Source organism: Salvelinus namaycush, chromosome 1, assembly GCF_016432855.1.
Source record: "Salvelinus namaycush isolate Seneca chromosome 1, SaNama_1.0, whole genome shotgun sequence".
Taxonomy (NCBI): domain Eukaryota; kingdom Metazoa; phylum Chordata; class Actinopteri; order Salmoniformes; family Salmonidae; genus Salvelinus; species Salvelinus namaycush.
The window spans coordinates 30,064,237-30,089,551 of NC_052307.1; the positions used below are offsets into that span (position 1 = coordinate 30,064,237).

Here is a 25,315-nt window from a genome sequence, read left to right on the forward strand (position 1 = left end):
GCGAACTCCATGACAGTAGCTAAAGCAAGGGGCTATGGCAGCAGACAAGTAGACTACAAATGCATGCTGGGCCAGGAATGCCCTGAGCTCGTGAAGTGAAGTGAGTGCTACTGGGCTCCAGTCGAATTGGGCACACTCCGCTCCTCGCTCCGCTCCAGCTCGGCTCACATGCTCTGGTGTGCACGTGTGTGTTTAGTGAAAGGGCTATGTATAGTTGATTAGTTGATACATTCCTGTACAAGTACTAACTCACCTCTCTCCGGCAGAGAGCGCGCTGCTGTTTCTGCTTTGGAGATGACACAGGTAAACACAAACATATCCTTCCTCTCCCTCTCTTTCTCTTTCTCCTTCTCTCACTGCTTTTTGTATAAAATACCATCTCCATCAGTATACTACTGTACTAGTACTGTAACACCACCAGAAACAGGCAGTGTTCTTGTATATTCTCTCATACACATAGTAACAGTAAAGATGCAGGAACAGCATTGGTCAGTAAACAGAAATTATGTCAGTGTTACCAGGAGGAGACTATGACTAGTGGTTGGAGATAGACTAGTCAGATAGTAGTAGAACTGAGGGAAGGCTGCAGCTGCCCTCTGGTGGGGTAAAGCAGCACTGCAGCCAGGGAAATAACAGTGCAGAGCATGTCACTTCATTTATGAATGTATTATACAGATATTCTGGGGGGAGGGGGAGTAACAAGTGTACAGTTAAGAACAATACATTGGATTTAAAAAAAACTTAAGCCCTTCTCAGTAGACATAGTGATTTTCAGAGAGTTTCCTGTCCTGCAAAGCGGAGAGAGAGAAATATAGAGGTTAGAGACCAGGAAAAAGGAAGGAAAACAGGAATATTAGTGAGAGTTTTATTGGATAGAGCTGGGTTTATCGTGATGATTATAATGATTTTAACAAAGGTTTTCTTTTCATCATAAGTGTTATATGTAATGTTGCTGTGGTGTTGTGGTTGTGTTGACTGATGTAAGGTCGTAATTAAGTTGCTGTGATCAATCAATTAAATGCCTTTATAAAGCCCTTTTTACATCAGCAGTCGTCACAAAGTGCTTATACAGAAACCCAGCCTAAAACCCCAAACAGCAAGCAATACAGATGAAAAACTCCCTAGACAGGCATGAACCTAGGAAGAAACCTAGAGAGGAACCAGACTCTGTGGGGTGGCCTGTCCTCTTTTGGCTGTGCCGGGTGAAGATGATTAGAGTACATTGCCATTAAGGCCAGATCGTTCTTCAAGATGTTCAAACGTTCCTAGATGACCAGCAGGGTCAAATAATAATCGCACTGGTTATAGAGGGTGCAACAGGTCAGCACCCCAGGAGTAAATGTCAGTTGGCTTTTCATAGCCGAGCATTCAGAAGTCGAGACAGCAGGTGCGGTATAGGGAGAGAGAAGGTCAAAACAACAGGTCCGGGACAAGGTAGCACGTCTGATGAACAGATCAGGGTTCCATCGCCACAGGCAAAACAGCAGAAATAGGATCAGCAGCATGACCAGGTGGACTGGGGACAGAGACAGCCAGGAGTCATCAGGCCAGGTAGTCCTGAGGCATGGTCCTAGGGCTCAGGTACTCCAGGAGGGGAGAGAGAGAAAGAGAGAGGGATGGGAGAATTAGAGGGAGCATAGCTAAAATCACACAGGACACCAGATTAAACAGGAGAATTGCACCAGATAGGACGCATAGATACTGAAGACCGAGACCAGGGGTGGGGTGGGGTGTTGTGGTTGTGACTATGATGTAAGGTCGTAATAACTTTGCTGTGTTGTTGTGGTTGTGTTGTCCAGATGACTATGATGAGGAGCAGACTGGAGGAGGACAAAATGTTTTATATGATGAGAGACAGGGAACCATCTACAGCTACACCTACTTCCACTTTGTCTTCTTCCTGGGTTCACTCTATGTCATGATGACTGTCACAAACTGGTTCCAGTAAGTAGCAGAATTACTGGGGAAACTCTTGCTGCTAGTAGAGTTACTGGGGAAACCCTTACTACTAGTATAGTTACTGTGGAAACCCTTACTACTAGTAGAGTTACTGTGGAAACCCTTACTACTAGTAGAGTTACTGTGGAAACTCTTACTACTAGTAGAGTTACTGGGGAAACCCTTACTACTAGTAGAGTTACTGGGGAAACCCTTACTACTAGTAGAGTTACTGGGGAAACCCTTACTACTAGTAGAGTTACTGGGGAAACTCTTACTACTAGTAGAGTTACTGTGGAAACCCTTACTACTAGTAGAGTTACTGGGGAAACTCTTACTACTAGTAGAGTTACTGGGGAAACCCTTACTACTAGTAGAGTTACTGGGGAAACCCTTACTACTAGTAGAGTTACTGGGGAAACTCTTACTACTAGTAGAGTTACTGTGGAAACCCTTACTACTAGTAGAGTTACTGGGGAAACTCTTACTACTAGTAGAGTTACTGGGGAAACTCTTACTACTAGTAGAGTTACTGGGGAAACTCTTACTACTAGTAGAGTTACTGGGGAAACCCTTACTACTAGTAGAGTTACTGGGGAAACTCTTACTGCTAGTAGAGTTACTGGGGAAACTCTTACTACTAGTAGAGTTACTGGGGAAACCCTTACTACTAGTAGAGTTACTGGGGAAACCCTTACTACTAGTAGAGTTACTGGGGAAACTCTTACTACTAGTAGAGTTACTGGGGAAACTCTTACTGCTAGTAGAGTTACTGGGGAAACCCTTACTACTAGTAGAGTTACTGGGGAAACTCTTACTACTAGTAGAGTTACTGGGGAAACTCTTACTGCTAGTAGAGTTACTGGGGAAACCCTTACTACTAGTAGAGTTACTGGGGAAACCCTTACTACTAGTAGAGTTACTGGGGAAACCCTTACTACTAGTAGAGTTACTGGGGAAACCCTTACTACTAGTAGAGTTACTGGGGAAACCCTTACTACTAGTAGAGTTACTGGGGAAACCCTTACTACTAGTAGAGTTACTGGGGAAACCCTTACTACTAGTAGAGTTACTGGGGAAACCCTTACTACTAGTAGAGTTACTGGGGAAACCCTTACTGCTAGTAGAGTTACTGGGGAAACTCTTACTACTAGTAGAGTTACTGGGGAAACTCTTACTGCTAGTAGAGTTACTGGGAAAACCCTTACTAATAGTAGAGTTACTGGGGAAACCCTTACTACTAGTAGAGTTACTGGGGAAACTCTTACTACTAGTAGAGTTACTGGGGAAACTCTTACTACTAGTAGAGTTACTGGGGAAACCCTTACTACTAGTAGAGTTACTGGGGAAACTCTTACTACTAGTAGAGTTACTGGGGAAACCCTTACTACTAGTAGAGTTACTGGGGAAACCCTTACTACTAGTAGAGTTACTGGGGAAACTCTTACTGCTAGTAGAGTTACTGGGGAAACTCTTACTACTAGTAGAGTTACTGGGGAAACCCTTACTACTAGTAGAGTTACTGGGGAAACTCTTACTGCTAGTAGAGTTACTGGGGAAACTCTTACTGCTAGTAGAGTTACTGGGGAAACTCTTACTACTAGTAGAGTTACTGGGGAAACCCTTACTACTAGTAGAGTTACTGGGGAAACCCTTACTACTAGTAGAGTTACTGGGGAAACCCTTACTACTAGTAGAGTTACTGGGGAAACTCTTACTACTAGTAGAGTTACTGGGGAAACTCTTACTGCTAGTAGAGTTACTGGGGAAACCCTTACTACTAGTAGAGTTACTGGGGAAACCCTTACTACTAGTAGAGTTACTGGGGAAACCCTTACTACTAGTAGAGTTACTGGGGAAACCCTTACTACTAGTAGAGTTACTGGGGAAACCCTTACTACTAGTAGAGTTACTGGGGAAACCCTTACTACTAGTAGAGTTACTGGGGAAACCCTTACTACTAGTAGAGTTACTGGGGAAACCCTTACTACTAGTAGAGTTACTGGGGAAACTCTTACTACTAGTAGAGTTACTGGGGAAACCCTTACTACTAGTAGAGTTACTGGGGAAACTCTTACTGCTAGTAGAGTTACTGGGGAAACCCTTACTGCTAGTAGAGTTACTGGGGAAACCCTTACTACTAGTAGAGTTACTGGGGAAACCCTTACTACTAGTAGAGTTACTGTGGAAACCCTTACTACTAGTAGAGTTACTGGGGAAACCCTTACTACTAGTAGAGTTACTGGGGAAACTCTTACTACTAGTAGAGTTACTGTGGAAACCCTTACTACTAGTAGAGTTACTGGGGAAACTCTTACTGCTAGTAGAGTTACTGGGGAAACCCTTACTACTAGTAGAGTTACTGGGGAAACTCTTACTACTAGTAGAGTTACTGGGGAAACTCTTACTGCTAGTAGAGTTACTGGGGAAACCCTTACTACTAGTAGAGTTACTGGGGAAACCCTTACTACTAGTAGAGTTACTGGGGAAACCGTTACTACTAGTAGAGTTACTGGGGAAACCCTTACTACTAGTAGAGTTACTGGGGAAACCCTTACTACTAGTAGAGTTACTGGGGAAACCCTTACTACTAGTAGAGTTACTGGGGAAACCCTTACTACTAGTAGAGTTACTGGGGAAACCCTTACTACTAGTAGAGTTACTGGGGAAACCCTTACTACTAGTAGAGTTACTGGGGAAACCCTTACTACTAGTAGAGTTACTGGGGAAACCCTTACTGCTAGTAGAGTTACTGGGGAAACTCTTACTACTAGTAGAGTTACTGGGGAAACTCTTACTGCTAGTAGAGTTACTGTGGAAACCCTTACTACTAGTAGAGTTACTGGGGAAACTCTTACTACTAGTAGAGTTACTGGGGAAACCCTTACTACTAGTAGAGTTACTGGGGAAACTCTTACTACTAGTAGAGTTACTGGGGAAACCCTTACTACTAGTAGAGTTACTGGGGAAACTCTTACTACTAGTAGAGTTACTGGGGAAACTCTTACTACTAGTAGAGTTACTGGGGAAACCCTTACTACTAGTAGAGTTACTGGGGAAACCCTTACTACTAGTAGAGTTACTGGGGAAACTCTTACTACTAGTAGAGTTACTGGGGAAACCCTTACTACTAGTAGAGTTACTGGGGAAACTCTTACTACTAGTAGAGTTACTGGGGAAACCCTTACTACTAGTAGAGTTACTGGGGAAACCCTTACTACTAGTAGAGTTACTGTGGAAACCCTTACTACTAGTAGAGTTACTGGGGAAACTCTTACTACTAGTAGAGTTACTGGGGAAACCCTTACTACTAGTAGAGTTACTGGGGAAACTCTTACTACTAGTAGAGTTACTGGGGAAACCCTTACTACTAGTAGAGTTACTGGGGAAACCCTTACTACTAGTAGAGTTACTGGGGAAACTCTTACTACTAGTAGAGTTACTGGGGAAACCCTTACTACTAGTAGAGTTACTGGGGAAACTCTTACTACTAGTAGAGTTACTGGGGAAACCCTTACTACTAGTAGAGTTACTGGGGAAACTCTTACTACTAGTAGAGTTACTGGGGAAACTCTTACTACTAGTAGAGTTACTGGGGAAATTCTTACTACTAGTAGAGTTACTGGGGAAACCCTTACTACTAGTAGAGTTACTGGGGAAACCCTTACTACTAGTAGAGTTACTGGGGAAACTCTTACTACTAGTAGAGTTACTGTGGAAACCCTTACTACTAGTAGAGTTACTGGGGAAACTCTTACTACTAGTAGAGTTACTGGGGAAACTCTTACTACTAGTAGAGTTACTGGGGAAACTCTTACTACTAGTAGAGTTACTGGGGAAACCCTTACTACTAGTAGAGTTACTGGGGAAACTCTTACTACTAGTAGAGTTACTGGGGAAACTCTTACTACTAGTAGAGTTACTGGGGAAACTCTTACTACTAGTAGAGTTACTGGGGAAACCCTTACTACTAGTAGAGTTACTGGGGAAACCCTTACTACTAGTAGAGTTACTGGGGAAACCCTTACTACTAGTAGAGTTACTGGGGAAACTCTTACTACTAGTAGAGTTACTGGGGAAACTCTTACTACTAGTAGAGTTACTGGGGAAACCCTTACTACTAGTAGAGTTACTGGGGAAACCCTTACTACTAGTAGAGTTACTGGGGAAACTCTTACTACTAGTAGAGTTACTGGGGAAACCCTTACTACTAGTAGAGTTACTGGGGAAACCCTTACTACTAGTAGAGTTACTGTGGAAACCCTTACTACTAGTAGAGTTACTGGGGAAACCCTTACTACTAGTAGAGTTACTGGGGAAACCCTTACTACTAGTAGAGTTACTGGGGAAACCCTTACTACTAGTAGAGTTACTGGGGAAACTCTTACTACTAGTAGAGTTACTGGGGAAACTCTTACTACTAGTAGAGTTACTGGGGAAACCCTTACTACTAGTAGAGTTACTGGGGAAACCCTTACTACTAGTAGAGTTACTGGGGAAACCCTTACTACTAGTAGAGTTACTGGGGAAACCCTTACTACTAGTAGAGTTACTGGGGAAACCCTTACTACTAGTAGAGTTACTGGGGAAACTCTTACTACTAGTAGAGTTACTGGGGAAACCCTTACTACTAGTAGAGTTACTGGGGAAACCCTTACTACTAGTAGAGTTACTGTGGAAACCCTTACTACTAGTAGAGTTACTGGGGAAACTCTTACTACTAGTAGAGTTACTGGGGAAACTCTTACTACTAGTAGAGTTACTGGGGAAACTCTTACTGCTAGTAGAGTTACTGTGGAAACCCTTACTACTAGTAGAGTTACTGTGGAAACCCTTACTACTAGTAGAGTTACTGGGGAAACCCTTACTACTAGTAGAGTTACTGGGGAAACTCTTACTACTAGTAGAGTTACTGGGGAAACTCTTACTGCTAGTAGAGTTACTGGGGAAACCCTTACTACTAGTAGAGTTACTGGGGAAACTCTTACTACTAGTAGAGTTACTGGGGAAACCCTTACTACTAGTAGAGTTACTGGGGAAACCCTTACTACTAGTAGAGTTACTGGGGAAACTCTTACTACTAGTAGAGTTACTGGGGAAACTCTTACTACTAGTAGAGTTACTGGGGAAACCCTTACTACTAGTAGAGTTACTGGGGAAACCCTTACTACTAGTAGAGTTACTGGGGAAACTCTTACTACTAGTAGAGTTACTGGGGAAACCCTTACTACTAGTAGAGTTACTGGGGAAACCCTTACTACTAGTAGAGTTACTGGGGAAACCCTTACTACTAGTAGAGTTACTGGGGAAACTCTTACTACTAGTAGAGTTACTGGGGAAACTCTTACTACTAGTAGAGTTACTGGGGAAACTCTTACTACTAGTAGAGTTACTGGGGAAACTCTTACTACTAGTAGAGTTACTGGGGAAACTCTTACTACTAGTAGAGTTACTGGGGAAACTCTTACTACTAGTAGAGTTACTGGGGAAACCCTTACTACTAGTAGAGTTACTGGGGAAACCCTTACTACTAGTAGAGTTACTGGGGAAACCCTTACTACTAGTAGAGTTACTGGGGAAACTCTTACTACTAGTAGAGTTACTGGGGAAACTCTTACTACTAGTAGAGTTACTGGGGAAACCCTTACTACTAGTAGAGTTACTGTGGAAACCCTTACTACTAGTAGAGTTACTGGGGAAACCCTTACTACTAGTAGAGTTACTGGGGAAACCCTTACTACTAGTAGAGTTACTGTGGAAACCCTTACTACTAGTAGAGTTACTGGGGAAACCCTTACTACTAGTAGAGTTACTGGGGAAACCCTTACTACTAGTAGAGTTACTGGGGAAACTCTTACTACTAGTAGAGTTACTGGGGAAACTCTTACTACTAGTAGAGTTACTGGGGAAACCCTTACTACTAGTAGAGTTACTGGGGAAACCCTTACTACTAGTAGAGTTACTGGGGAAACCCTTACTACTAGTAGAGTTACTGGGGAAACTCTTACTACTAGTAGAGTTACTGTGGAACTCTAATTATAGCTTCAGTTAGTAGAATAGTTACCGGGGATTTTTAATTATAGCTTCAGTTCGTAGAAGAGTTAGCCTACTGGGGAATCTTTAACTAGGTCCCAGTTAGTAGTAGAGTTACTAGGGAAACTTTAATGTGTCTTTAGTTATTCCACTAATTAAAATGTTGTGTAAAGCTAAGAGTATGCTATGTTTGTTTTCCCATAGCTTTGACAACCATAAGATAGAGAAGCTGCTGGATGGCAGTTGGTCTGTGTTCTGGATCAAGATGGCGTCCTGCTGGGTCTGTCTCATCCTCTACATGTGGACCCTGCTCGCCCCCATGGTCTGCCCCAAACGCTTCGAGGCCTAACACACACACATGCAGACACCGAAACACAGCCCAACATTATTTTCTGCTTTCTACGTGGGTTTTTTGTGTTGCCTTTTGTTTTTAATGTTTTAGTGTTTTATATTGAATTTTTGACCAGTTATGAATACTTTAAGCTATTGTTGCCGGGAAGGCAGTTGATGTCTTTCATTTTTACTATCATTGATGTATGGGGTTACATTCAGGTTGGACTCATAGCTTGACTCTTGGGGGTGCCTAAAACAATGGGCTGGACCAATGTTCATACAATAATGTATGTGGCTCCCCATGGTCATAGTGGTGCCCTGATTCTGTTATGGGAGTGTCCAGCACCAATATCATTTCAACCCTGTTTACATGTTTGCTTACATGTGTGATTCCCATACTTGTCTCTGTTATTCTTTTATTCCCATGAAGAGAAGTTCCATTTCTCAGGCTCATACATCAGCTTGCTTGTTATTTTTAGATTTTTTTTTACCCTTTTTTCTCCCCAATTTCGTGGTATCCAATTGGTAGTTAGTCTTGTCCCTTCGCTGCAACTCCCGTACGGACTCGGGAGAGGCGAAGGTCGAGAGCCGTGCGTCCTCCGAAACACAACCCAACCAAGCCGCACTGCTTCTTGACACAATGCCCACTTAACCCAGAAGCCAGCCTCACTGATGTGTCGGAGGATACACCGTACGCACTGCACCCGGCCCGCCACAGGAGTCGCTAGTGAGCGATGCGACAAGGACATCCCTGCCGACCAAACCCTCCCCTAACCCCGGACGACGCTGGGCAAATTGTGCGCCGCCCTCTGGGTCTCCCAGTCGCGGCCGGCTGCGACAGAGCCTGGACTTGAACCCAGAATCTCTAGTGGCACAGCTAGCACTGCGATGCAGTGCCTTAGACCACTGCGCCACTCGGGAGGCCCCGCTTGCTTGTTATTGAACCCTTTTGTAGAATATTTGTTCTATGCAATTAAACAAGCTGTTTTGATTTGATTTGCCTGTCTTTAGGTCACAGTCATGTGAAACGTGTTAGTTAGGAGTAAATAGGATCGATTATATCAACGCTCCTTTTGAGCCAGAACTTTAAATGCCAGTCGTTTGTACACACACATTTATTGTACAGTGTTGTGTTTTCCAAATAAGCCTCTCTGACTAGCAGAGCGCCGGCTGGCAGGTAGAGGACTGTGGGACCAGAGACTCACTACTGATGAAGGGAGCTGCAATCATGGAGGGGAAAATCAACATTTTGATTTAAAACGTTTGCCAAAGGTAGATCTCAGAAACAAGGAACGGACATGCTCCAGTCTTTCACCCGAGTACCTTCTCCCTCTATAACAGCTACAATCGTCCAACTTCTCGGCCCTGGAAACTTGCTTGGTGTGCTCTCTGTTGCTGATGAAGGGTTACCTACAGAGCTCCTTTCGGGTGTGTGAAAATAGAAGGGAAGGGGGGATATGGGCCGTGAACCGGGACCTTAGTGTGTAGTGGTGGTTACTCAACACTGGTTGTTGATGTTATTGACTGAACAAACCCAGACCAAGACTTGCCTGACAGGGAGCAAGAAACTATTCTCCAGAACTCCAAACCATTCAGCTATTATGCTTTTCTGTTTTCATACTCACAACCCTACAGTATATAACCCTTTTGATACTAATATGAAATATGTACACTTTGGTTTAATATATTGGTATTTGGTATTTGTTGAAGAAAAACAACTTGAAAATTGTGATGTTTAAGATGTATGTCTTTTTCCCCCTTAGATTTCAGATGAGATAGATATCAGTGGACTTTGCTGAGTAGAATAATCAGATAACCCTATGAGCCAGCAGTTTGAGGAGTTTGTTGATGCATATTTATGCCATAACGTTTCCACTGTGACTGAAGTTTCTTCACCCCGGCCGTTGTTATGAAGGGATTTAACCCGTCTGGAAGGGTAGGATGTGTACAGGGTTAGGGTCAATTCATTATCCATTCAGGGATGTCATGGAGGGTATTGGAATTTCAATGAAACAATTAAATGCTTCCATTAAAAAAGTAGAATTCCACTTCCCTTTACTGAATGATGCTGAATTGACTGGAACCCTGGTGTAAAACATGTTGACTGATCACTTCCTTTTTGCTATTAGCAGATTCTGTCCACATGTCATTTCAGACGAGTTGTGTTTTTTGTCCTGGCTCCTGTGGATGAGCCAGATAGACAGGACATGGTGCTCTACTGCAGCTCAGCTCTACACCATCAGGTCAACCTCATGTTAACTCATTAGGGATCAAAACCAAACCTTCTGATTGGGCTGTGTGCTGCCATACATGACATGTTGTGGTCCATTTTATGTTCTCCATTGTTAAGATGACCACTAGGTGTGTGCACAGGAGTGTGAGTGGAATGTGAGTGTGTTTGTCTCATTTTATTTGCACGGGAGCACTTGCGTTAGTGAGTTTTGCTCTGTGAAGAAAATTGAGTGTGTGTGTGTGTGTGTGTGCTCGTGCATGTTTCCAAACACTGCTCGCACTAATTCTCTGTACACAGCTTGATTTTGTCCTAAACAAAAAAATAAAACGAGCACCTTTTAATTTCGTCTTGTGTGTTTGTGTAAAGTGATCATTGATAGCCTCAGCTTGAAATACAGTGGCTTGGGGTAGATATCCCAATGCATTCTATTCAACAACAACTAGCAATATGTTCCATTTAGTAACACCAAACAAAAGACTCAGAGAGGGTGTTTTACCAAATGCTCAGAATATTTATTCATAGATTTACTGAACAAAAAATGACACATCTATTGAATGTAACGTATGATGGACATTGGTTGTTTTAATGTAAGCGCAGTCAATACCAGCTCCTTCATTTATTTCCCTTGTCTTTGTTTTCCTCCAATGGCAGAAATAGGAGAGACCCTAACTACAGTTTGAACCTCTAGATACAATAACCCTCACCTCAGATAGTAGACATATACAGGTTCACTACAACATTACAATCTACATCAGTCTTTTAGTTAACCAATTTTAGTTAACCAAGTAACCAATTCCACATGTACAGTACCGTATAGCGTGTGTAGACACAGCATTAACAAGTCATGTCTGGAAGTCTGTTGCCCTGATGAGTAGACATCAGTCTTCATACCAGGCAAAAGTCTAGCAGTAATAATAATGCTTTTATAAAAGGGACGATTGCTTGTGAAAAGCCCCTTTAAAAGCCTTGCTCCTCTCATAATGCCCCCACGAAATGCACAATGCCGCTTGGTCCCTTCTCCCATCTCCTCTCTCCTCTTTTTCCCTCTTCCTCTCTTTCTCCCCCTCTCTTCTCTGTCCCATCCTCATTTTTCTGTCCTCTAACACCCCGTCCCAATATCTCTTCTCCGTTCCTTCTCTCCTCTTCCACGCTCCGTGTGTTTATTCAGTGTTCTGGGCACTGTACTCCTGGTAATCTTCAGGGATGGTGTCTGTAGAGGGACAAACAGAACAGAGAGGTGTTGACTTAAGCATCCTGTAGCAATGACAATACTTAGACAGCTTCTGTCCTATCAGAGTGCTGTGACCGGCGCTAGTCTCTGTATCTGTCTGCTAGTTGGCTGAGTGGGGTGTCACTCACCATTGCAGCGGTACTTGAGGTTGGACCAGATGATGTTTTCCTGGGAGAAACAGAAGACGCCCAGTCTCCCTCCTCGCATACTGTTGTCTATCTTCACCCCAGAGTCTGCTACCAGGTTGGGACCCTCATAGAAACGCGCCCTGAACAGAAGACACACACATGGTTCAGAGTGTTTGTGTGGGTGTGTGTTAGTGGGTGTGTAGTCTCCAAACCCGACCATAGCCAACACAGTGACTAAGGTCTGGTTTCAATTATGGACTCTTGGCATACAGGAACTACCTCACTGGCTACATCACTACTTAATCTGCTTTAATCAAATACAAAATAGTAACTAGCAAGATAGAGATCACGTTTTTTTTTTTAACGAGTGCATTTCGCAAGTGGCTACCTCAACTAAAACCACTGCAAAGATTTTTTGCCTGACGTAGTTCCTGTATGACAAAAGAGTCCATCATTTAAACCAGACCCTAGTCACTGTGTTGCCTAGTCACTGTGTTGCCTAAGGTGGAGTTTTCCAGACTAGTGTGTGTGGGTAGTCCGTGTGGATGTGTGTTTCTCACCTGATGTATCCAACCTGTGGTCTGTGCTGTAGATACCAGCGGTAGGACACCTTGTCCTTCCAGCCCACGTTCCTCTTGTCCTTCCACAGCAGACGTACCTGGTCGTTGGTGTCTCCTGTGTGCCACAAGGAGTTCCTCAGATACTCCCCTGGACCTGTCTTAGACTTCACCGCCTGGAGGAGGGAGAGAGAGGTGGGAGAAGGTAAGAAAGAAAGGTCAGAAGCCTTTTGAGATTGATCACTGTATTTCATTTAACCTTTATTTAACTAGGCAAGTCAGTTAAGAACAAATTCTTATTTACAATGACAGTCTACACCGGCCAAACCCGGACCAATTGTGCGCCGCCCCATGGGACTTCCAATCACAGCCGGTTGTGATACAGCCTGAATTCAAACCAGGGTGTTTGTGGTGACACCTCTACTGAGATGCAGTGCCTTAGACCGCTGCACCACTCAGGAGCCCATGTAAATCAATCAATATTTATAAAGCCTTTTTTACATCAACAGATGTCACAAACTGCTATACAGAAACACAACCTAAAACTCCAAACAGCAAGCAATGCAGATGAATAAGCACAGTAGCATGCACCCACGCACACACACACCCCTATACCTTCCCTAGACCTATAGGGCACCAGGTACACTAGCCGTTAGAGCATTGGGCCAGTAACAGAAAGGTTGCGGGTTTGAATACCCGAGTTGACAAAGTGAAAAATCTGTCGATGTGTCCTTGGGCAAGGCACTTAACCCTAATTTGCACCAGGGGCACCGTACTACTATGGCTGACCCTGTAAAACTGCACCTATCTGGTGTGTGACCATTTATTTGTATTTTTACCTTGAGCTGTATGCCAGGCTCAGCCACAGCTCTGAAGGGTACAGCCTGCCAGTAGGTCTGTTCAGTCTGTTTCCACATGACCACGTAGAAGGAGGAGGAGTCCTGGTAGCCGAAGATGAAGCCTGCATAGTCATCATCAGTCATCGTGTTCACGTGGAACGTCCCCTCAAAGTCTACCCCACTGAACGCTGTGTAGCCTACACACAGACACGCACACAAATACACACAACACAGGCTTATTACATCAAATCAAACTGTATTTGTCACATGCGCCAAATACAACAAGTGTAGACGTTACCGTGAAATGCTTACTTACAAGCCCTTAAACAGCAGTGAAGTTCAAGAAGAGTTAAGAAAATAGTTACCAAATTAAAGTAAAAAATTATAAAAAGTAACACAATAAAATAACAATATTATGGCTATATACAGGGGGTACCGGTACCAAGTCAATATGCGGGGGTACAGGTTAGTCAGGGTCATTTGTTCATGTAGGTAGGGGTAAAGTGACTATGCATAGATAATAAACAGCGAGTAGCAGCAGTGTAAAAACAAAGTGGGGGGTGGCCACTTGATTAATTGTTCAGCAGTCTTATGGATTGGGTGTAGAAGCTGTTAAGAAGCCTTTTGGTCCTAGACTTGGCGCTCCGGTACTGCTTGCCAGAGCGGGTGACTGGAGTCTCTGACAATGTTTTGGGCTTTCCTCTGACACTGCCTATTATATAGGTCCTGGATGGTAGGAAGCTTGGCCCCAGTGATGTACTGGGCCGTACGCACTACCCTCTGTAGCGTCTTACGCCCGAGCAGTTGCCATACCAGGCGGTGATGCAACCAGTCAGGATGCTCTCGATGGTGCAGCTGTATAACTTTCTGAGGATCTGGGGACCCATGCCAAATCTTTTCAGTCTCCTGAGCGGGAAAAGGTGTTGTCGTGCCCTCTTTACGACTGTCTTGGTGTGTTTGGACCATGATAGTTCGTTGGTGATGTGGATACCAAGGAACTTGAAACTCTCGACCCGCTCCACTACAGCCCCATCGATGTCAACGGTGACTGTTCGGCCCGCCTTTTCCTGTAGTCCACGAACAGCTCCTTTGTCACACACACACACACACACACTGAACAATGTGGGGCCTACACATACAGAGTGAGTAGCACAGAGAGGGTGGACATCCGCCTGTCAAATGGGAACTGAGAGTTGTCTTACCTACAGCGAGGCCAGGGTCAGAGTTCATAGTCTGGACTATCTCCATACCCTGGGGAGAGAAGGAGAGAGAGTTATGATACTACAGATGACATACTAGAGAGTACTCCACTACCTACTGTACACAGCATAGATCAAACTTAATCAAATAACTCAATCAAGGATCGAATGGTGGACTTCATGCTCTTATTTTTGCATACTCTTTGACCCTACAACTGTTATTGTTACTCAATATCTGCTAGATGACTAAAATGTCAGCATGTTAAAGACGATAAGGTCACCTGGTTGAGAACCACCCAGTTGGGATCAATCTGGGCGTCACCCTCAGGGTCCAGTACTACCGTCTGATAGGCTCTGAAGTCAGTCAGGGTGACCTCAGCGTTCTCTGGACAGTTGTCTATCCTGTCAATCACCTTGTCCTGGTCAAAGTCCCCTGCACACGCATCACCCACGCCGTCATCTGGAACACACACACACACATACATGCCGGATTAGTGTACTGTACATCAATGCATCATTGAGCCAGCTAGGTCTTTGTGACACACACACACACACACACACACACACACACACACACACACACACACACACACACACACACACACACACACACACACACTGAAGAACAACTAGACTAGAGAGAGCATTGCTATAATACAGCAGGAAGGAAGAGGATCAGTGTTGTGACTGACTGTCCTCATCTGTCTGGTCAGGGTTGACCACCAGTCTGCAGTTGTCTGCTTGGTCCAGGATACCGTCGTTGTCATCGTCATCGTCACACTCGTCTCCCTGTCCGTCCTTATCTGTGTCCAGCTGGGAGGAGTTGATGACTGTAGGACAGTTGTCCTTAGTGTTCTGGTGACCGTCCCCATCACTGATAGAGAGGAGGGTCAAAGTCAACCCAGTACACTCACTATCAGTAAGTATCACTTCTAAAGGTGCGGATATGTTTATAGAAGGATCTACCTGTCTATGTTGGTGTCACATGTGTCTCCTACAAGATCATCATCAACATCTGACTGTGGGAGAAGAAACATAAATCTTATTCAATAATGTCATGAGGCTGCACATTACTGGCTACTGGCTACATTAACAGTGGGTTTCAGTCTGAGGTTGGGGTAAAGGTTTGATATTTGGTAGGATATTTGACCTGTAGGTTGTGGTGCTATGGTTGTGTTGTGGATGTGCTGTGGTTGTGTTGTGCAGTGTTGTGGTTGTGTCGTAGTTGTGCTATGGTTCTGTTGTGGTTGTGTTGTAGTTGTGCTATGGTTCTGTTGTGGTTGAGTTGTTGTTGTTTTACGGTTACCTGGTTGGGGTTGACCATGTCAGGACAGCTGTCACAGGCGTCTCCCACCCCATCGTTGTCTCTGTCCCTCTGGTCTAGGTTGGTCACACGCTGGCAGTTATCCAGAATGTTCTTCAGGCCTGACCACAAAAACACAAATACAGATAAAAACACAGACACAGTTATTTTTCTAGTCTGAGTGTTAGTGTCCTCGGGCCCCAGATGACAGAGTTTGTTCAGTTGAATAGTTTCCACTGGCTCTCAGCTGCTGGCAGGGTTTATGATGTATTTTTTTTTTGCAGAGACAGACATGACCAAGTGTTAGAGGGGGAGACATGACCAAACGATCAAGAGGTTGCACGATCAAATGCACACACACACACACAAACACACACAATAAACTAGGGCACAGTTTCACTGCATCTGCCAACGGAACAAATGAGTTTAAAAAAAAGGTAATCTAGTAGCTAAAGAGGACAATTCCAAATGGATCATTTATATTGAGAAATGGGAACTCATTTAAATCAATGTTTTTACTAGTGTTTTGAACTTTATGAGGCGGAACCCTACCCCAGCTCCTGTTTTCCCTGTAAACAGATGAGCTAATAGGTAGCAGACTTTGATGGAAGACAGACTGAAACAGACTGAGAGGATGTGAATGGATTCAACAGATATGGCTCTGCTCTGTTGAAGACAATGATAATGTCTGGAACCGCTGGAGACAGGAGACATGCTGTTTTCAACCAGACAGCTAGACTGACCTCAGACTAATTGTGGTTTTGGGAAAAACGTCATGGATTAAGATGTCTCAGTGTGAAAAAGTACTGCTACGGTCACTACCTTAAAATAAATCACTAGCTGTGGTAGAATTTCCTTCTGTCTCCAACTCTCTAATGACCAAAACCTGGGGAAGGCACGTCAAAGCACACACACACCGTCTCCATCCATGTCATCGTCACAGTCATCGCCTAGCCCGTCCTTGTCCGTGTCTCGTTGATCAGGGTTCTCCGTCGTCAAGCAGTTGTCACACGCGTCGCCATGGAGATCCTTATCGCTGTTCTTCTGGTTCACGTTAGGATGCAGCCAACAGTTATCCTGAGTTACACAGAGACAGAGTTACTGCACATGTTAAAGGTGTATCCTACTTGATCGTGAATGCACTATACCCGGAAGGCGTGTAACAGTTGTGTACTGTACCTCTATGTTAACGATGCCGTCACTATCAGCGTCATCATCACAGGCGTCCCCGAGCCCGTCCCTGTCTGCGTCCTCTTGGCCAGAGTTAGGAACGAACGCACAGTTGTCCTGGAAACAAACATGGAGGCTGCCTTACTATGGGGGAGAGGGAGAGGGTAAGAGGGAGGGAGAGGTAGAAGGAGAGGGAGAGGTAAAGAAGTAGATGGAGCTGGATTTTACCTTCTTACAGTTGTTGTCCCTGCACCTCAGCTTTTCGTCTGGGTAAGCATCGATGTCTGTGTCCTTCCCACACACATAGCCGTTACCTGCCCACCCTATGTCACACTGATGGACGGAAGAGGAAAGGTTTTGGATTTGATCTTGGATTGACTGTGCATTAGTGTCACGTGTGTGTGTGTATGTTCTCACCTGGCAGCTAACACTCCCGTCTCTCTCCACTACACACTGTGCATTGCTGTCACAGGGGTTGGGCTGGCCGTTCCCACAGAGCCTCTCCCCACTGCAGCCGCTCACCTGATCCCCAGAGAAGCCACTCTTACACTCCCCACAGCGGAATGAACCCTGGGAGAGACAACAAATACAGGCCCAGGCTTCATCTCAGGCCTACTATCAACAGGCTTGAATGGGAATATTCAAGCTGCTGTGACTCTTACCCTGGTGTTGTGGCAGTGAGAGTTGGCGGTGCAGCCTCCGTTGTCAGGAGGACCCTGGCATTCATCTATGTCATCACACACCTACAGACACACATGGAGAGGAATACACACACACGGTAACCAGTGGTGTAGTGGTGCTTGGAGGAGTGGGTAAAAATTACCAAAGGGCCCACCCGATGAAGGAAAGGCGCCCTGTGTGAAAAATTCTGTGACAAACAGTGACATACACTCTGAATGACCTAAAATGATAAATCCCATATTGGGCTTTCACAGTCAGGCCAACCCAAGCTGTACTGTGCAAGTAGGCTGATAAATGAGGCTGTCAACTGAGTCAGAAATTCACAGGTTTTTGATTTTCCCTTTTTGGGGGGGGTTTCGCTCTCAAAGTCGATTAAATTTTTTGGGGGGAAAATCAACAACATTTGATGTTCTAAGTCCACAACAATGTTTAAACCACATCAGGAGACCACTTTTGAGGTCTCTGGAAAAATCTAAGACATTTACATTTTTTGAGTGTGTAGCACTGTTGATTGGTTAGCAGTGTTTCTGTAGAGCACAAGTTGGCAAAACAAATGGCCACTGGATTGATGCAAATAGTCATGATATCATTTTGCCAGGTAGGCGTGGGCTACATTGTAGCTAGTTGACATTTAATTGAGAAGGTTTTTGGGAAAGCCTTTCCATCCACCAGAAGACAATTAGGCCAATCATTAGCATCGCTATATATGTTTTACTTCATATTATTAGGCTTGTCTTGCGTTGCTTCAAAGCAGCCTATAGCCAAAATCCCACCATATAAACGTGGAGGTAATTCTTTTATAAAGACTTCCTCATATGCTCTCTCCTGTTCTATTGGTTTTCAAATGAACTTAATTTCATTGTCTTGCAGGCAAAGGCATTATTGTAGTCATATTAGCAGCCCACGATAGTTGTTGCATCTTTAGATCTCACCTCTTTCTAAATGACTAACGGATATTTCAATCTCTGCCCATGAAACCGCGTATGGTGCATATTATAGAACGTTTTTTACCCGCAAATTGCATTTTGGGACATTTGCGCGTAGCCATTGCACATTTCTGTACTTACAATGAGAAGAAATAATAGTTTATCAACATTTTAAGCTAAGCATTCTTATCTGTTTCATCCGCCTTATTAATTGATACAGGCTATACCTCCACCACACTACCTTGATACTCATTGTGGGTATTAAGAAGTTAATATATGCAAGGCCCACAGAAACAGTGGTTATATGGTGTATACCTGCCTATGCCCTCCACTACACCACTGACTGTAACAAGGCAGCAGGCAGCCTAGTGGGGCGGCAGGTAGCCTAGTGGTTAGAGTGTTGGACTTGTAACCGAAAGGTTGCAAGATCTAATCCCTGAGCTGACAAGGTAAAAGTCTGTCGTTCTGCCCCTGAACAAGGCAGTTAATCCACTGTTCCTAGGCCGTCATTGAAAATAATAATTTGTTCTTAACTGACTTGCCTAGTTAAATAAAGGTTAAAAAAATTTAAATTAAGAGTATAACACACTCTATACCATGTGCCTATTACTGTTTATAAGCAATTTGCACATGTGGTACCTGTTTGTGTGACTGTGTGGTACCTGTTTGTGTGACTGTGTGGTACCAATTTGTGTGATTGTGTGGCACCAGTCTGTGTGACTGTGTGGTACCTGTTTGTGTGACTGTGTGGTACCAGTCTGTGTGACTGTGTGGTACCAGACTGTGTTGTACCAGTCTGTGTGACTGTGTGGTATCAATTTGTGTGACTGTGTTGTACCTGTTTGTGTGACTGTGTGGTACCTGTGTGTGTGACTGTATGGTACCTGTTTGTGTGACTGTGTGGTACCTGTTTGTGTGACTGTTTGGTACCAGTCTGTGCGACTGTGTGGTACCTGTTTGTGTGACTGTGTGGTACCAGTCTGTGTGACTGTGTGGTACCTGTTTGTGTGACTGTGTGGTACCAGTCTGTGTGACTGTGTGGTATCAATTTGTGTGACTGTGTGGTACCTGTTTGTGTGACTATACGTTACCTGTCTGTCTGACTGTGTGTTACCTGTTTGAGTGACTATACGTTACCTGTCTGTCTGACTGTGTGTTACCTGTTTGAGTGACTATACGTTACCTGTTTGTGTGACTGTGCGTAGGACACTCCCACTCCGTTGATCTCAAGACCAGTGTATCCCAGAGGGCATCTCTCACAGCGGAACCCAGGAGCTGTGTTCACACACCTCACACCGGGGAAGCAGGGGTTAAACTGGCACTGCAACACACGCACGCACACACACACGTTAGCGTTCACACCATACGCTGGGGAAGTAGGGGTTAAAGGTTAAACTGACCCGGTAACACACACACCCCCCCTACCTCGTTCACGTCATCACAGTGAACTCCGTCTCCAGTGTATCCGTCGGGGCAGGGGGCGCAGGTGAAGCGTCCTCCCTCGGCCGGGATACACATGTCCTGATTGAAACACATACCTGGACTACACTGGGACGGGCCTGACCGTGCACCTGTACCTGGGCCTGACGCCATGTTGCCACCCAGACCTACAGACAGAGACACACGCATGTATGATATAACATCACATATAACTTGAGTATCCTCAATCAGTATCAGTCTCATCAATATCTTATTGATCCGGTTTCAGTTGACAGCTAAAATAAGAGCATGCACATAAGGAAGTCATTCATTATCTTCAGAAAGCATTAGTCCTAAGCAGTAACAGTAGCACTGTATTAGTAGTAATATATCTAAGAGAACAGCTTACCACATGCCAGACACTCTGAGATGGTGTTTCTAAGGAATGTGGTCTCCTTAATCTTTTACGGGGGAAAGAAAATACCAGTTAACTGTAGATACAGAGAAAAAGACAAATGGCGGTGCCTTAAAAGGTGAGGGTACAACAGCATGTCTACTGTAAGGCAGGTGATGTACCTGCTGGAGGAGCAGGTCCTTCATCTCTGACATCATCTTGTGGAGCTCTAACATCTGAGACGGATCCTGTCCGCCTGCCTGGAGGCCTGTGGGAAATGTAGTCTTTAGCTACAGTTTTAGCTAAAGTGTATTTCTATGTTCCATCATACAGACTTTATGACTTGATGGTTTATGATAACTTATGTCAAAATGCGGGTCTCAAGTGGGTCAAATGTACAGTATGGCAGAGACGCACAATGTGACATCAGAAAAGGTCAAGTCATGTTTCAGGCAGCTTATAACAGGCCTGTGTTCTTACCCAGTAGCTGAATAGTACCCAGAGACTCGCTCTGCTGTATGCTGCAGTCCTGGAGCGTAGCGACGTTATCTAACGTGTCCTCTATCACCAGTTTCAGGTCCGTCAACTCATCCTGACAGAGACAGGTGGACAAGTGGTTGGTGAGTGACAACACAAAAAACAATCGTACTCATCTGTACCTATGCTAGTCTTGTGTCTCACCTGCCCGGTGGGCTGCAGGGTCCTGAGCGCCACCTTGTTGTGTCCAGGTGTCAGCGTCCCGAAGGCAGCAGGCAGCTCGTCCACAGTGTGAGCCAGTCTACAGTCTACGTAGACCGCCATACGACCTGGTCCTCTCTGCAGACCGCTGGCATGGATCATCACATGATGCTCTTTGCCGTCCGCCAGAGAGGGGTGGCTAAAACTGGTGGTGCCAGCCCTACCATCAGTCTTCTGGTAACGGATCGTCACTGAGGGAAAGGTCAGTTAGTTGCTTAGGAATGATAACCGAAGAGGAGGGGAGAGAAGGAGGCAGATTTGATTTAGATGTATGATCACATTTGTAAATTGAGACAGACAGCACGGCAGTGTTTACCCTTGTTGAGTTTGGCCTGCAGGGTGAACTCCAGGTACTTGCTGTTGTCCCTGGGGTTGATGATGCTGTAGAGATGAGAGGGGGACTTGCTATGGAGCCTGAAGGAGGAGAGGAGGAAGGCCTCATCCAGACCTTTATTCTTCAGCCCTCCCTGTGTCAGGTCAGGCAAGCAGTCTGGAGACACCAGCAGGTCGTACACTAACACAGGACACACACAAACAACACAGAGACAACGTTTATTCAGAAGTCATGTGTTTGTGCCTGTGTGCATGCGTGTGCGACTGTCATTAGTGAGTTTATTAAGTGTGTGACTTCATGCTTGTGGCAATTACTGATGAGCTGTAGAGCTGCTCGTGCTGAGTGTCAGGGCTTTATGAAGTGGTAGATTGTGTGTGTGTGTGTGTGTGTGTGTGGTGCCACTGTTTTATGGCGTGGCAGATTGACCAAAGGGCCAGCAGTAAACTCTTTCCACTGGAACAAATCCACTGCTTCTACAGCCATGACCCACATTCTGGAATAATACTAAGAGATGTGTGTTTGTATGGAAAAATTGATGCGTATGGATTCCAGAGAAATTAAGTTATTGCACAAACACTTTCCTAAAGCCAATCAGTGTCATTCTATTTGGGTCACCCTATGGATAGATGTGTAAGTATGTGACCTTTTCCACAACACAATGCATTAAACACAAACCCATTAAAGTCCTTTTTTTATTTATTTCTCCTTTATTTCTCCTTTATTTAACCAGGTAGGCCAGTTGAGAACAAGTTCTCATTTACAACTGCGACCTGGCCAAGATAAAGCAAAGCAGTGCGACACAAACAACACAGAGTTAGACATTCAATAAACAAACGTACAGTCAATAACACAATAGAAAAGTTTATATACAGTGTGTGCAAATTAAGTAAGATAAGGGAGGTAAGGCAATAAATAGGCCATAGGGGCAAAATAATTACAATTTAGGATTAAACACTGGAGTGATAGATGTGCAGAAGATGAATGTGCAAGTAGAGATACTGGGGTGCAAAGGAGCAAAACATAAATAACAATATGGGGATGAGGTAGTTGAGTGGGCTATTTACAGATCATTTTAACTGAGCCGCTGCTAAATATATCATTATAATTCATCAGAAAATCACTGCAAAATGCTTGATTTAATGAGTAATGGAGAAATGACAGATTCAGAGAAGCAAAGTCAGAGATTCAGATTTAGTGTAGATTGAGTAGATTTAGAAGTTATAGATTAAGAAATTACAGACTCAGTAGATTAAGAAGGTACAGATTGAGTATATTGATAAGGTATTACAACGAATAAAGGTTACTGGTGTACTACTTTAGGAGCATTTTGATAGGTCAGAGAGGGGTATTGATAGGTGATAGGTTGAGGTACTCACCAATGCCTTGTGCTGTGACAGTCGTGGCCAGTTGTAGCATCAGCAGAGAGAGGACCACTTTTCTGATCCACACCCCCATCCTCACACTTCCTAGTCTTCAGCCTTCAGCACAAACCAGTCCTGAGAGCCCAGGCTGGGTCACCGTCACGACTAGTACACAGTACACCTGGTCCTACAGACAGGGATCAATACAGCAGCTATCTATTTAGAATACCCCTGGTGCTGACTGATGGATAGACAGACTGACAAACTGACAGACGGATGCTGAAAGCAGAGTCCTAGTAGCAGTGGGGAGATTCTCCTGTAGCTACAGACTGGCTTTTTTAAAGGGGCCAGACCTTAAAGTAGAGGGGTGTGTTCCTGCATTCCTGTAGCTGCAGAGGGGTTTTGAAAAGGGAGGGTAACGTCTCAGTGTTCCTGTAGGGACTGTGTTTTTAAAGAGGTGGTGTGTGTGTGTTTGGTCCAGGAGGGAGATGTCCAGACCTTGGACGTTGAGACAGTTTTTAACTCTGGAGGAGTTTCAAGTTGAGAGTCTGGTCCTCATCTCTGTCTCTGGGCTCCTTTTGGTAACCGCAAGATATTTCTACATCTTAGAGGCTTCAGAAAAACAGACCATTCCCAGATGCATTTACCACGTTCTGTGTGTCAGTCTGTCTGTTTTTCTATTTTCTCATTTTATTTCACCTTTCTTTGACCAGGAAGTCTTTCAAGAGAGAGAAATTAAATCTATCAGATAATCACATAATTTCCTATAGTTCAAGTGTCCGTAGTTCAGTTCACCCAAATACCTATTCTGGCTGTGGGTACTGGCCCACCCTATTCCCATCAGGTGCTGGACGGACGCCATATTGGAGCCTTTGCCTATGACACAAAGGGGAAAATACAGATAAAACCAGCTGGAAGGAATGAGAGTTACTGAAATTGACACAATGCATGACCATGTCATAAATACTTCACATTCTTTCTCCTGGACATAGCACTTCTACATAAAATCATTTCTGATATTTACTATCTTGTAAAGATATAGGGCCCAGGAGACCTATATACTGTAGTAGAAAACCACCTTTAAAATAATTACTATTTTAAGACATGGAGAGTCCATTGCCATATGCATGGACATGTAGAGTTAGACCAGTCAAGTCTGACTGCCATAATTGTTCCGCTATGTAACTTCCTAGTAATGGAGTCACCCCCTCATAATCATAGGTTTTATGGTCATAGAGCTGCAGTTAATGAATACAGGCCCTGCAGGTTGCAATGTAATTGAAGGACAATCATTGAAGAACACACATCCGCAAAGTGTGTGTGGAAGAGGTGAAAAAAGTATTGTTATCTAACAACAATGACAAGCCACCTGGGTCTGACAACTTTGATAGAACATTACTAAGGATTATAGCAGACTATATTGCCACTCCTATTTTTGTATCTCTTCAATCTAAGCCTACAGGAAAGTGTGTCCCCCTGGAGGGGAGCAAAAGTTATTTTGACCCTGCTGGTCATCTATGAATGTTTGAACATCTTGAAGAACAAACAGGCCTTAATGACCATGTACTATTATAATCTCCACCCGGCACAGCCAGAAGAGGACTGGCCACCCCTCAGAGCCTGGTTCCTCTCTAGGTTTCTTCCTAGATTCCTGCCATTCTAGGGAGTTGTTCCTAGTCACCGTGCTTCTACATCTGCATTGCTTGCTGTTTGGGGTTTTAGGCTGGGTATCTGTATAAGCACTTTGTGACCTCTGCTGATGTAAAAAAGGCTTTATAAATACATTTGATTGATTGATTCCGCTACCCAAGAATAGCAAAGCACCCTTTACTGGCTCAAACAGCTGACCAATAAGCCTGCGACCAACCCTTAGTAAACTTTTTAGGAAGAAATTGTTTGACCAGATACAATACTATTTCACAGTAAACAAATTACTGACCTTCAGCATGCTTATAGGGAAGGACACTCAACATGTACGGCACTTACACAAATGACTTATGATTGGCTGAAAGAAATTGATAAAAAGAAGCTTGTGAGAGCGGTTTTGTTAGTCTTCATTTCAGCTTTTGACACGATTGATCATAATCTACTACTGTAAAAACATATATGTTACGGCTTTACATCCCCTGCTATATCGTAGATTGAGAGTTACCTGTCTAACAGATCACAGAGGGTGTTTTTTAATGGAAGCCTCATCAACATAATCCAGGTAGAGTCGAGATTACCCAGGGAAGTTGTCTAGGCCCCTTACTTTTTTCAATTTTTACTAATGACCTGCCACTGGCACTGAGTAAAGCATGTGTGTTTATGTATGCTAATGACTCAACATTACACACGTCAGCTACCACAGCAAGTGAAATCACTGCAACACTTAACAAAGAGTTTCAGTCAGTTTTAGAATGGGTGGCAGGTAATAAGCTAGTATTAAAGAAGTGAAAAACTAAAAGCATTGTAATTGGTGACAAACCATTCAATAAAACCCTAAACCTCAACTAAAT

At 44.1% G+C, this 25,315-nt stretch overlaps 2 protein-coding genes across 2 annotated transcripts in view; one reads left to right on the top strand and one right to left on the bottom strand.

The window, feature by feature from the left end:
* The window catches only part of LOC120030195 (serine incorporator 5-like), a 48,392-nt gene extending 39,517 nt beyond the window's left edge, over positions 1-8,875 (top strand). Inside the window, exons 10-12 of the mRNA XM_038975577.1 lie at positions 267-303; positions 1,800-1,944; positions 8,176-8,875. Coding sequence (XP_038831505.1) covers positions 267-303; positions 1,800-1,944; positions 8,176-8,320 — 327 coding nt within the window. The 3' untranslated portion in view covers positions 8,321-8,875. The remainder of the gene's footprint in view (positions 1-266; positions 304-1,799; positions 1,945-8,175) is intronic.
* A 2,224-nt stretch (positions 8,876-11,099) lies between these two features.
* On the bottom strand, positions 11,100-22,911 carry LOC120054868 (thrombospondin-4-B-like). The gene is made up of 22 exons (XM_039002566.1): positions 22,833-22,911; positions 21,439-21,636; positions 21,066-21,313; positions 20,865-20,976; positions 20,567-20,652; positions 20,400-20,451; positions 19,997-20,178; positions 19,755-19,892; positions 17,627-17,707; positions 17,382-17,534; positions 17,193-17,297; positions 16,974-17,081; positions 16,712-16,871; positions 15,798-15,916; positions 15,458-15,510; positions 15,184-15,365; positions 14,773-14,951; positions 14,495-14,543; positions 13,293-13,489; positions 12,457-12,629; positions 11,897-12,036; positions 11,100-11,747 (listed from the first exon to the last, which is right to left on the bottom strand). Exons 1-22 carry the CDS (start codon positions 22,909-22,911, stop codon positions 11,698-11,700), a joined length of 2,844 nt encoding a protein of 947 aa, XP_038858494.1. The 3' UTR covers positions 11,100-11,697.
* Between the last annotated feature and the right edge of the window lie 2,404 nt (positions 22,912-25,315).

Bases quoted from the DNA above. Each gene is read 5' to 3' on its own strand.
- LOC120054868 (XM_039002566.1), bottom strand. From the start codon at position 22,911: ATGGGGGTGTGGATCAGAAAAGTGGTCCTCTCTCTGCTGATGCTACAA. The intron at 19,893-19,996 runs GTAGGGGGGGTG...CGTGTGTTGCAG, and splicing joins ACTGTGATGACGTGAACGAG to TGCCAGTTTAACCCCTGCTT. The intron at 12,037-12,456 runs GTGAGAAACACA...TCTTCTGTTCAG, and splicing joins CCACAGGTTGGATACATCAG to GGCGCGTTTCTATGAGGGTC.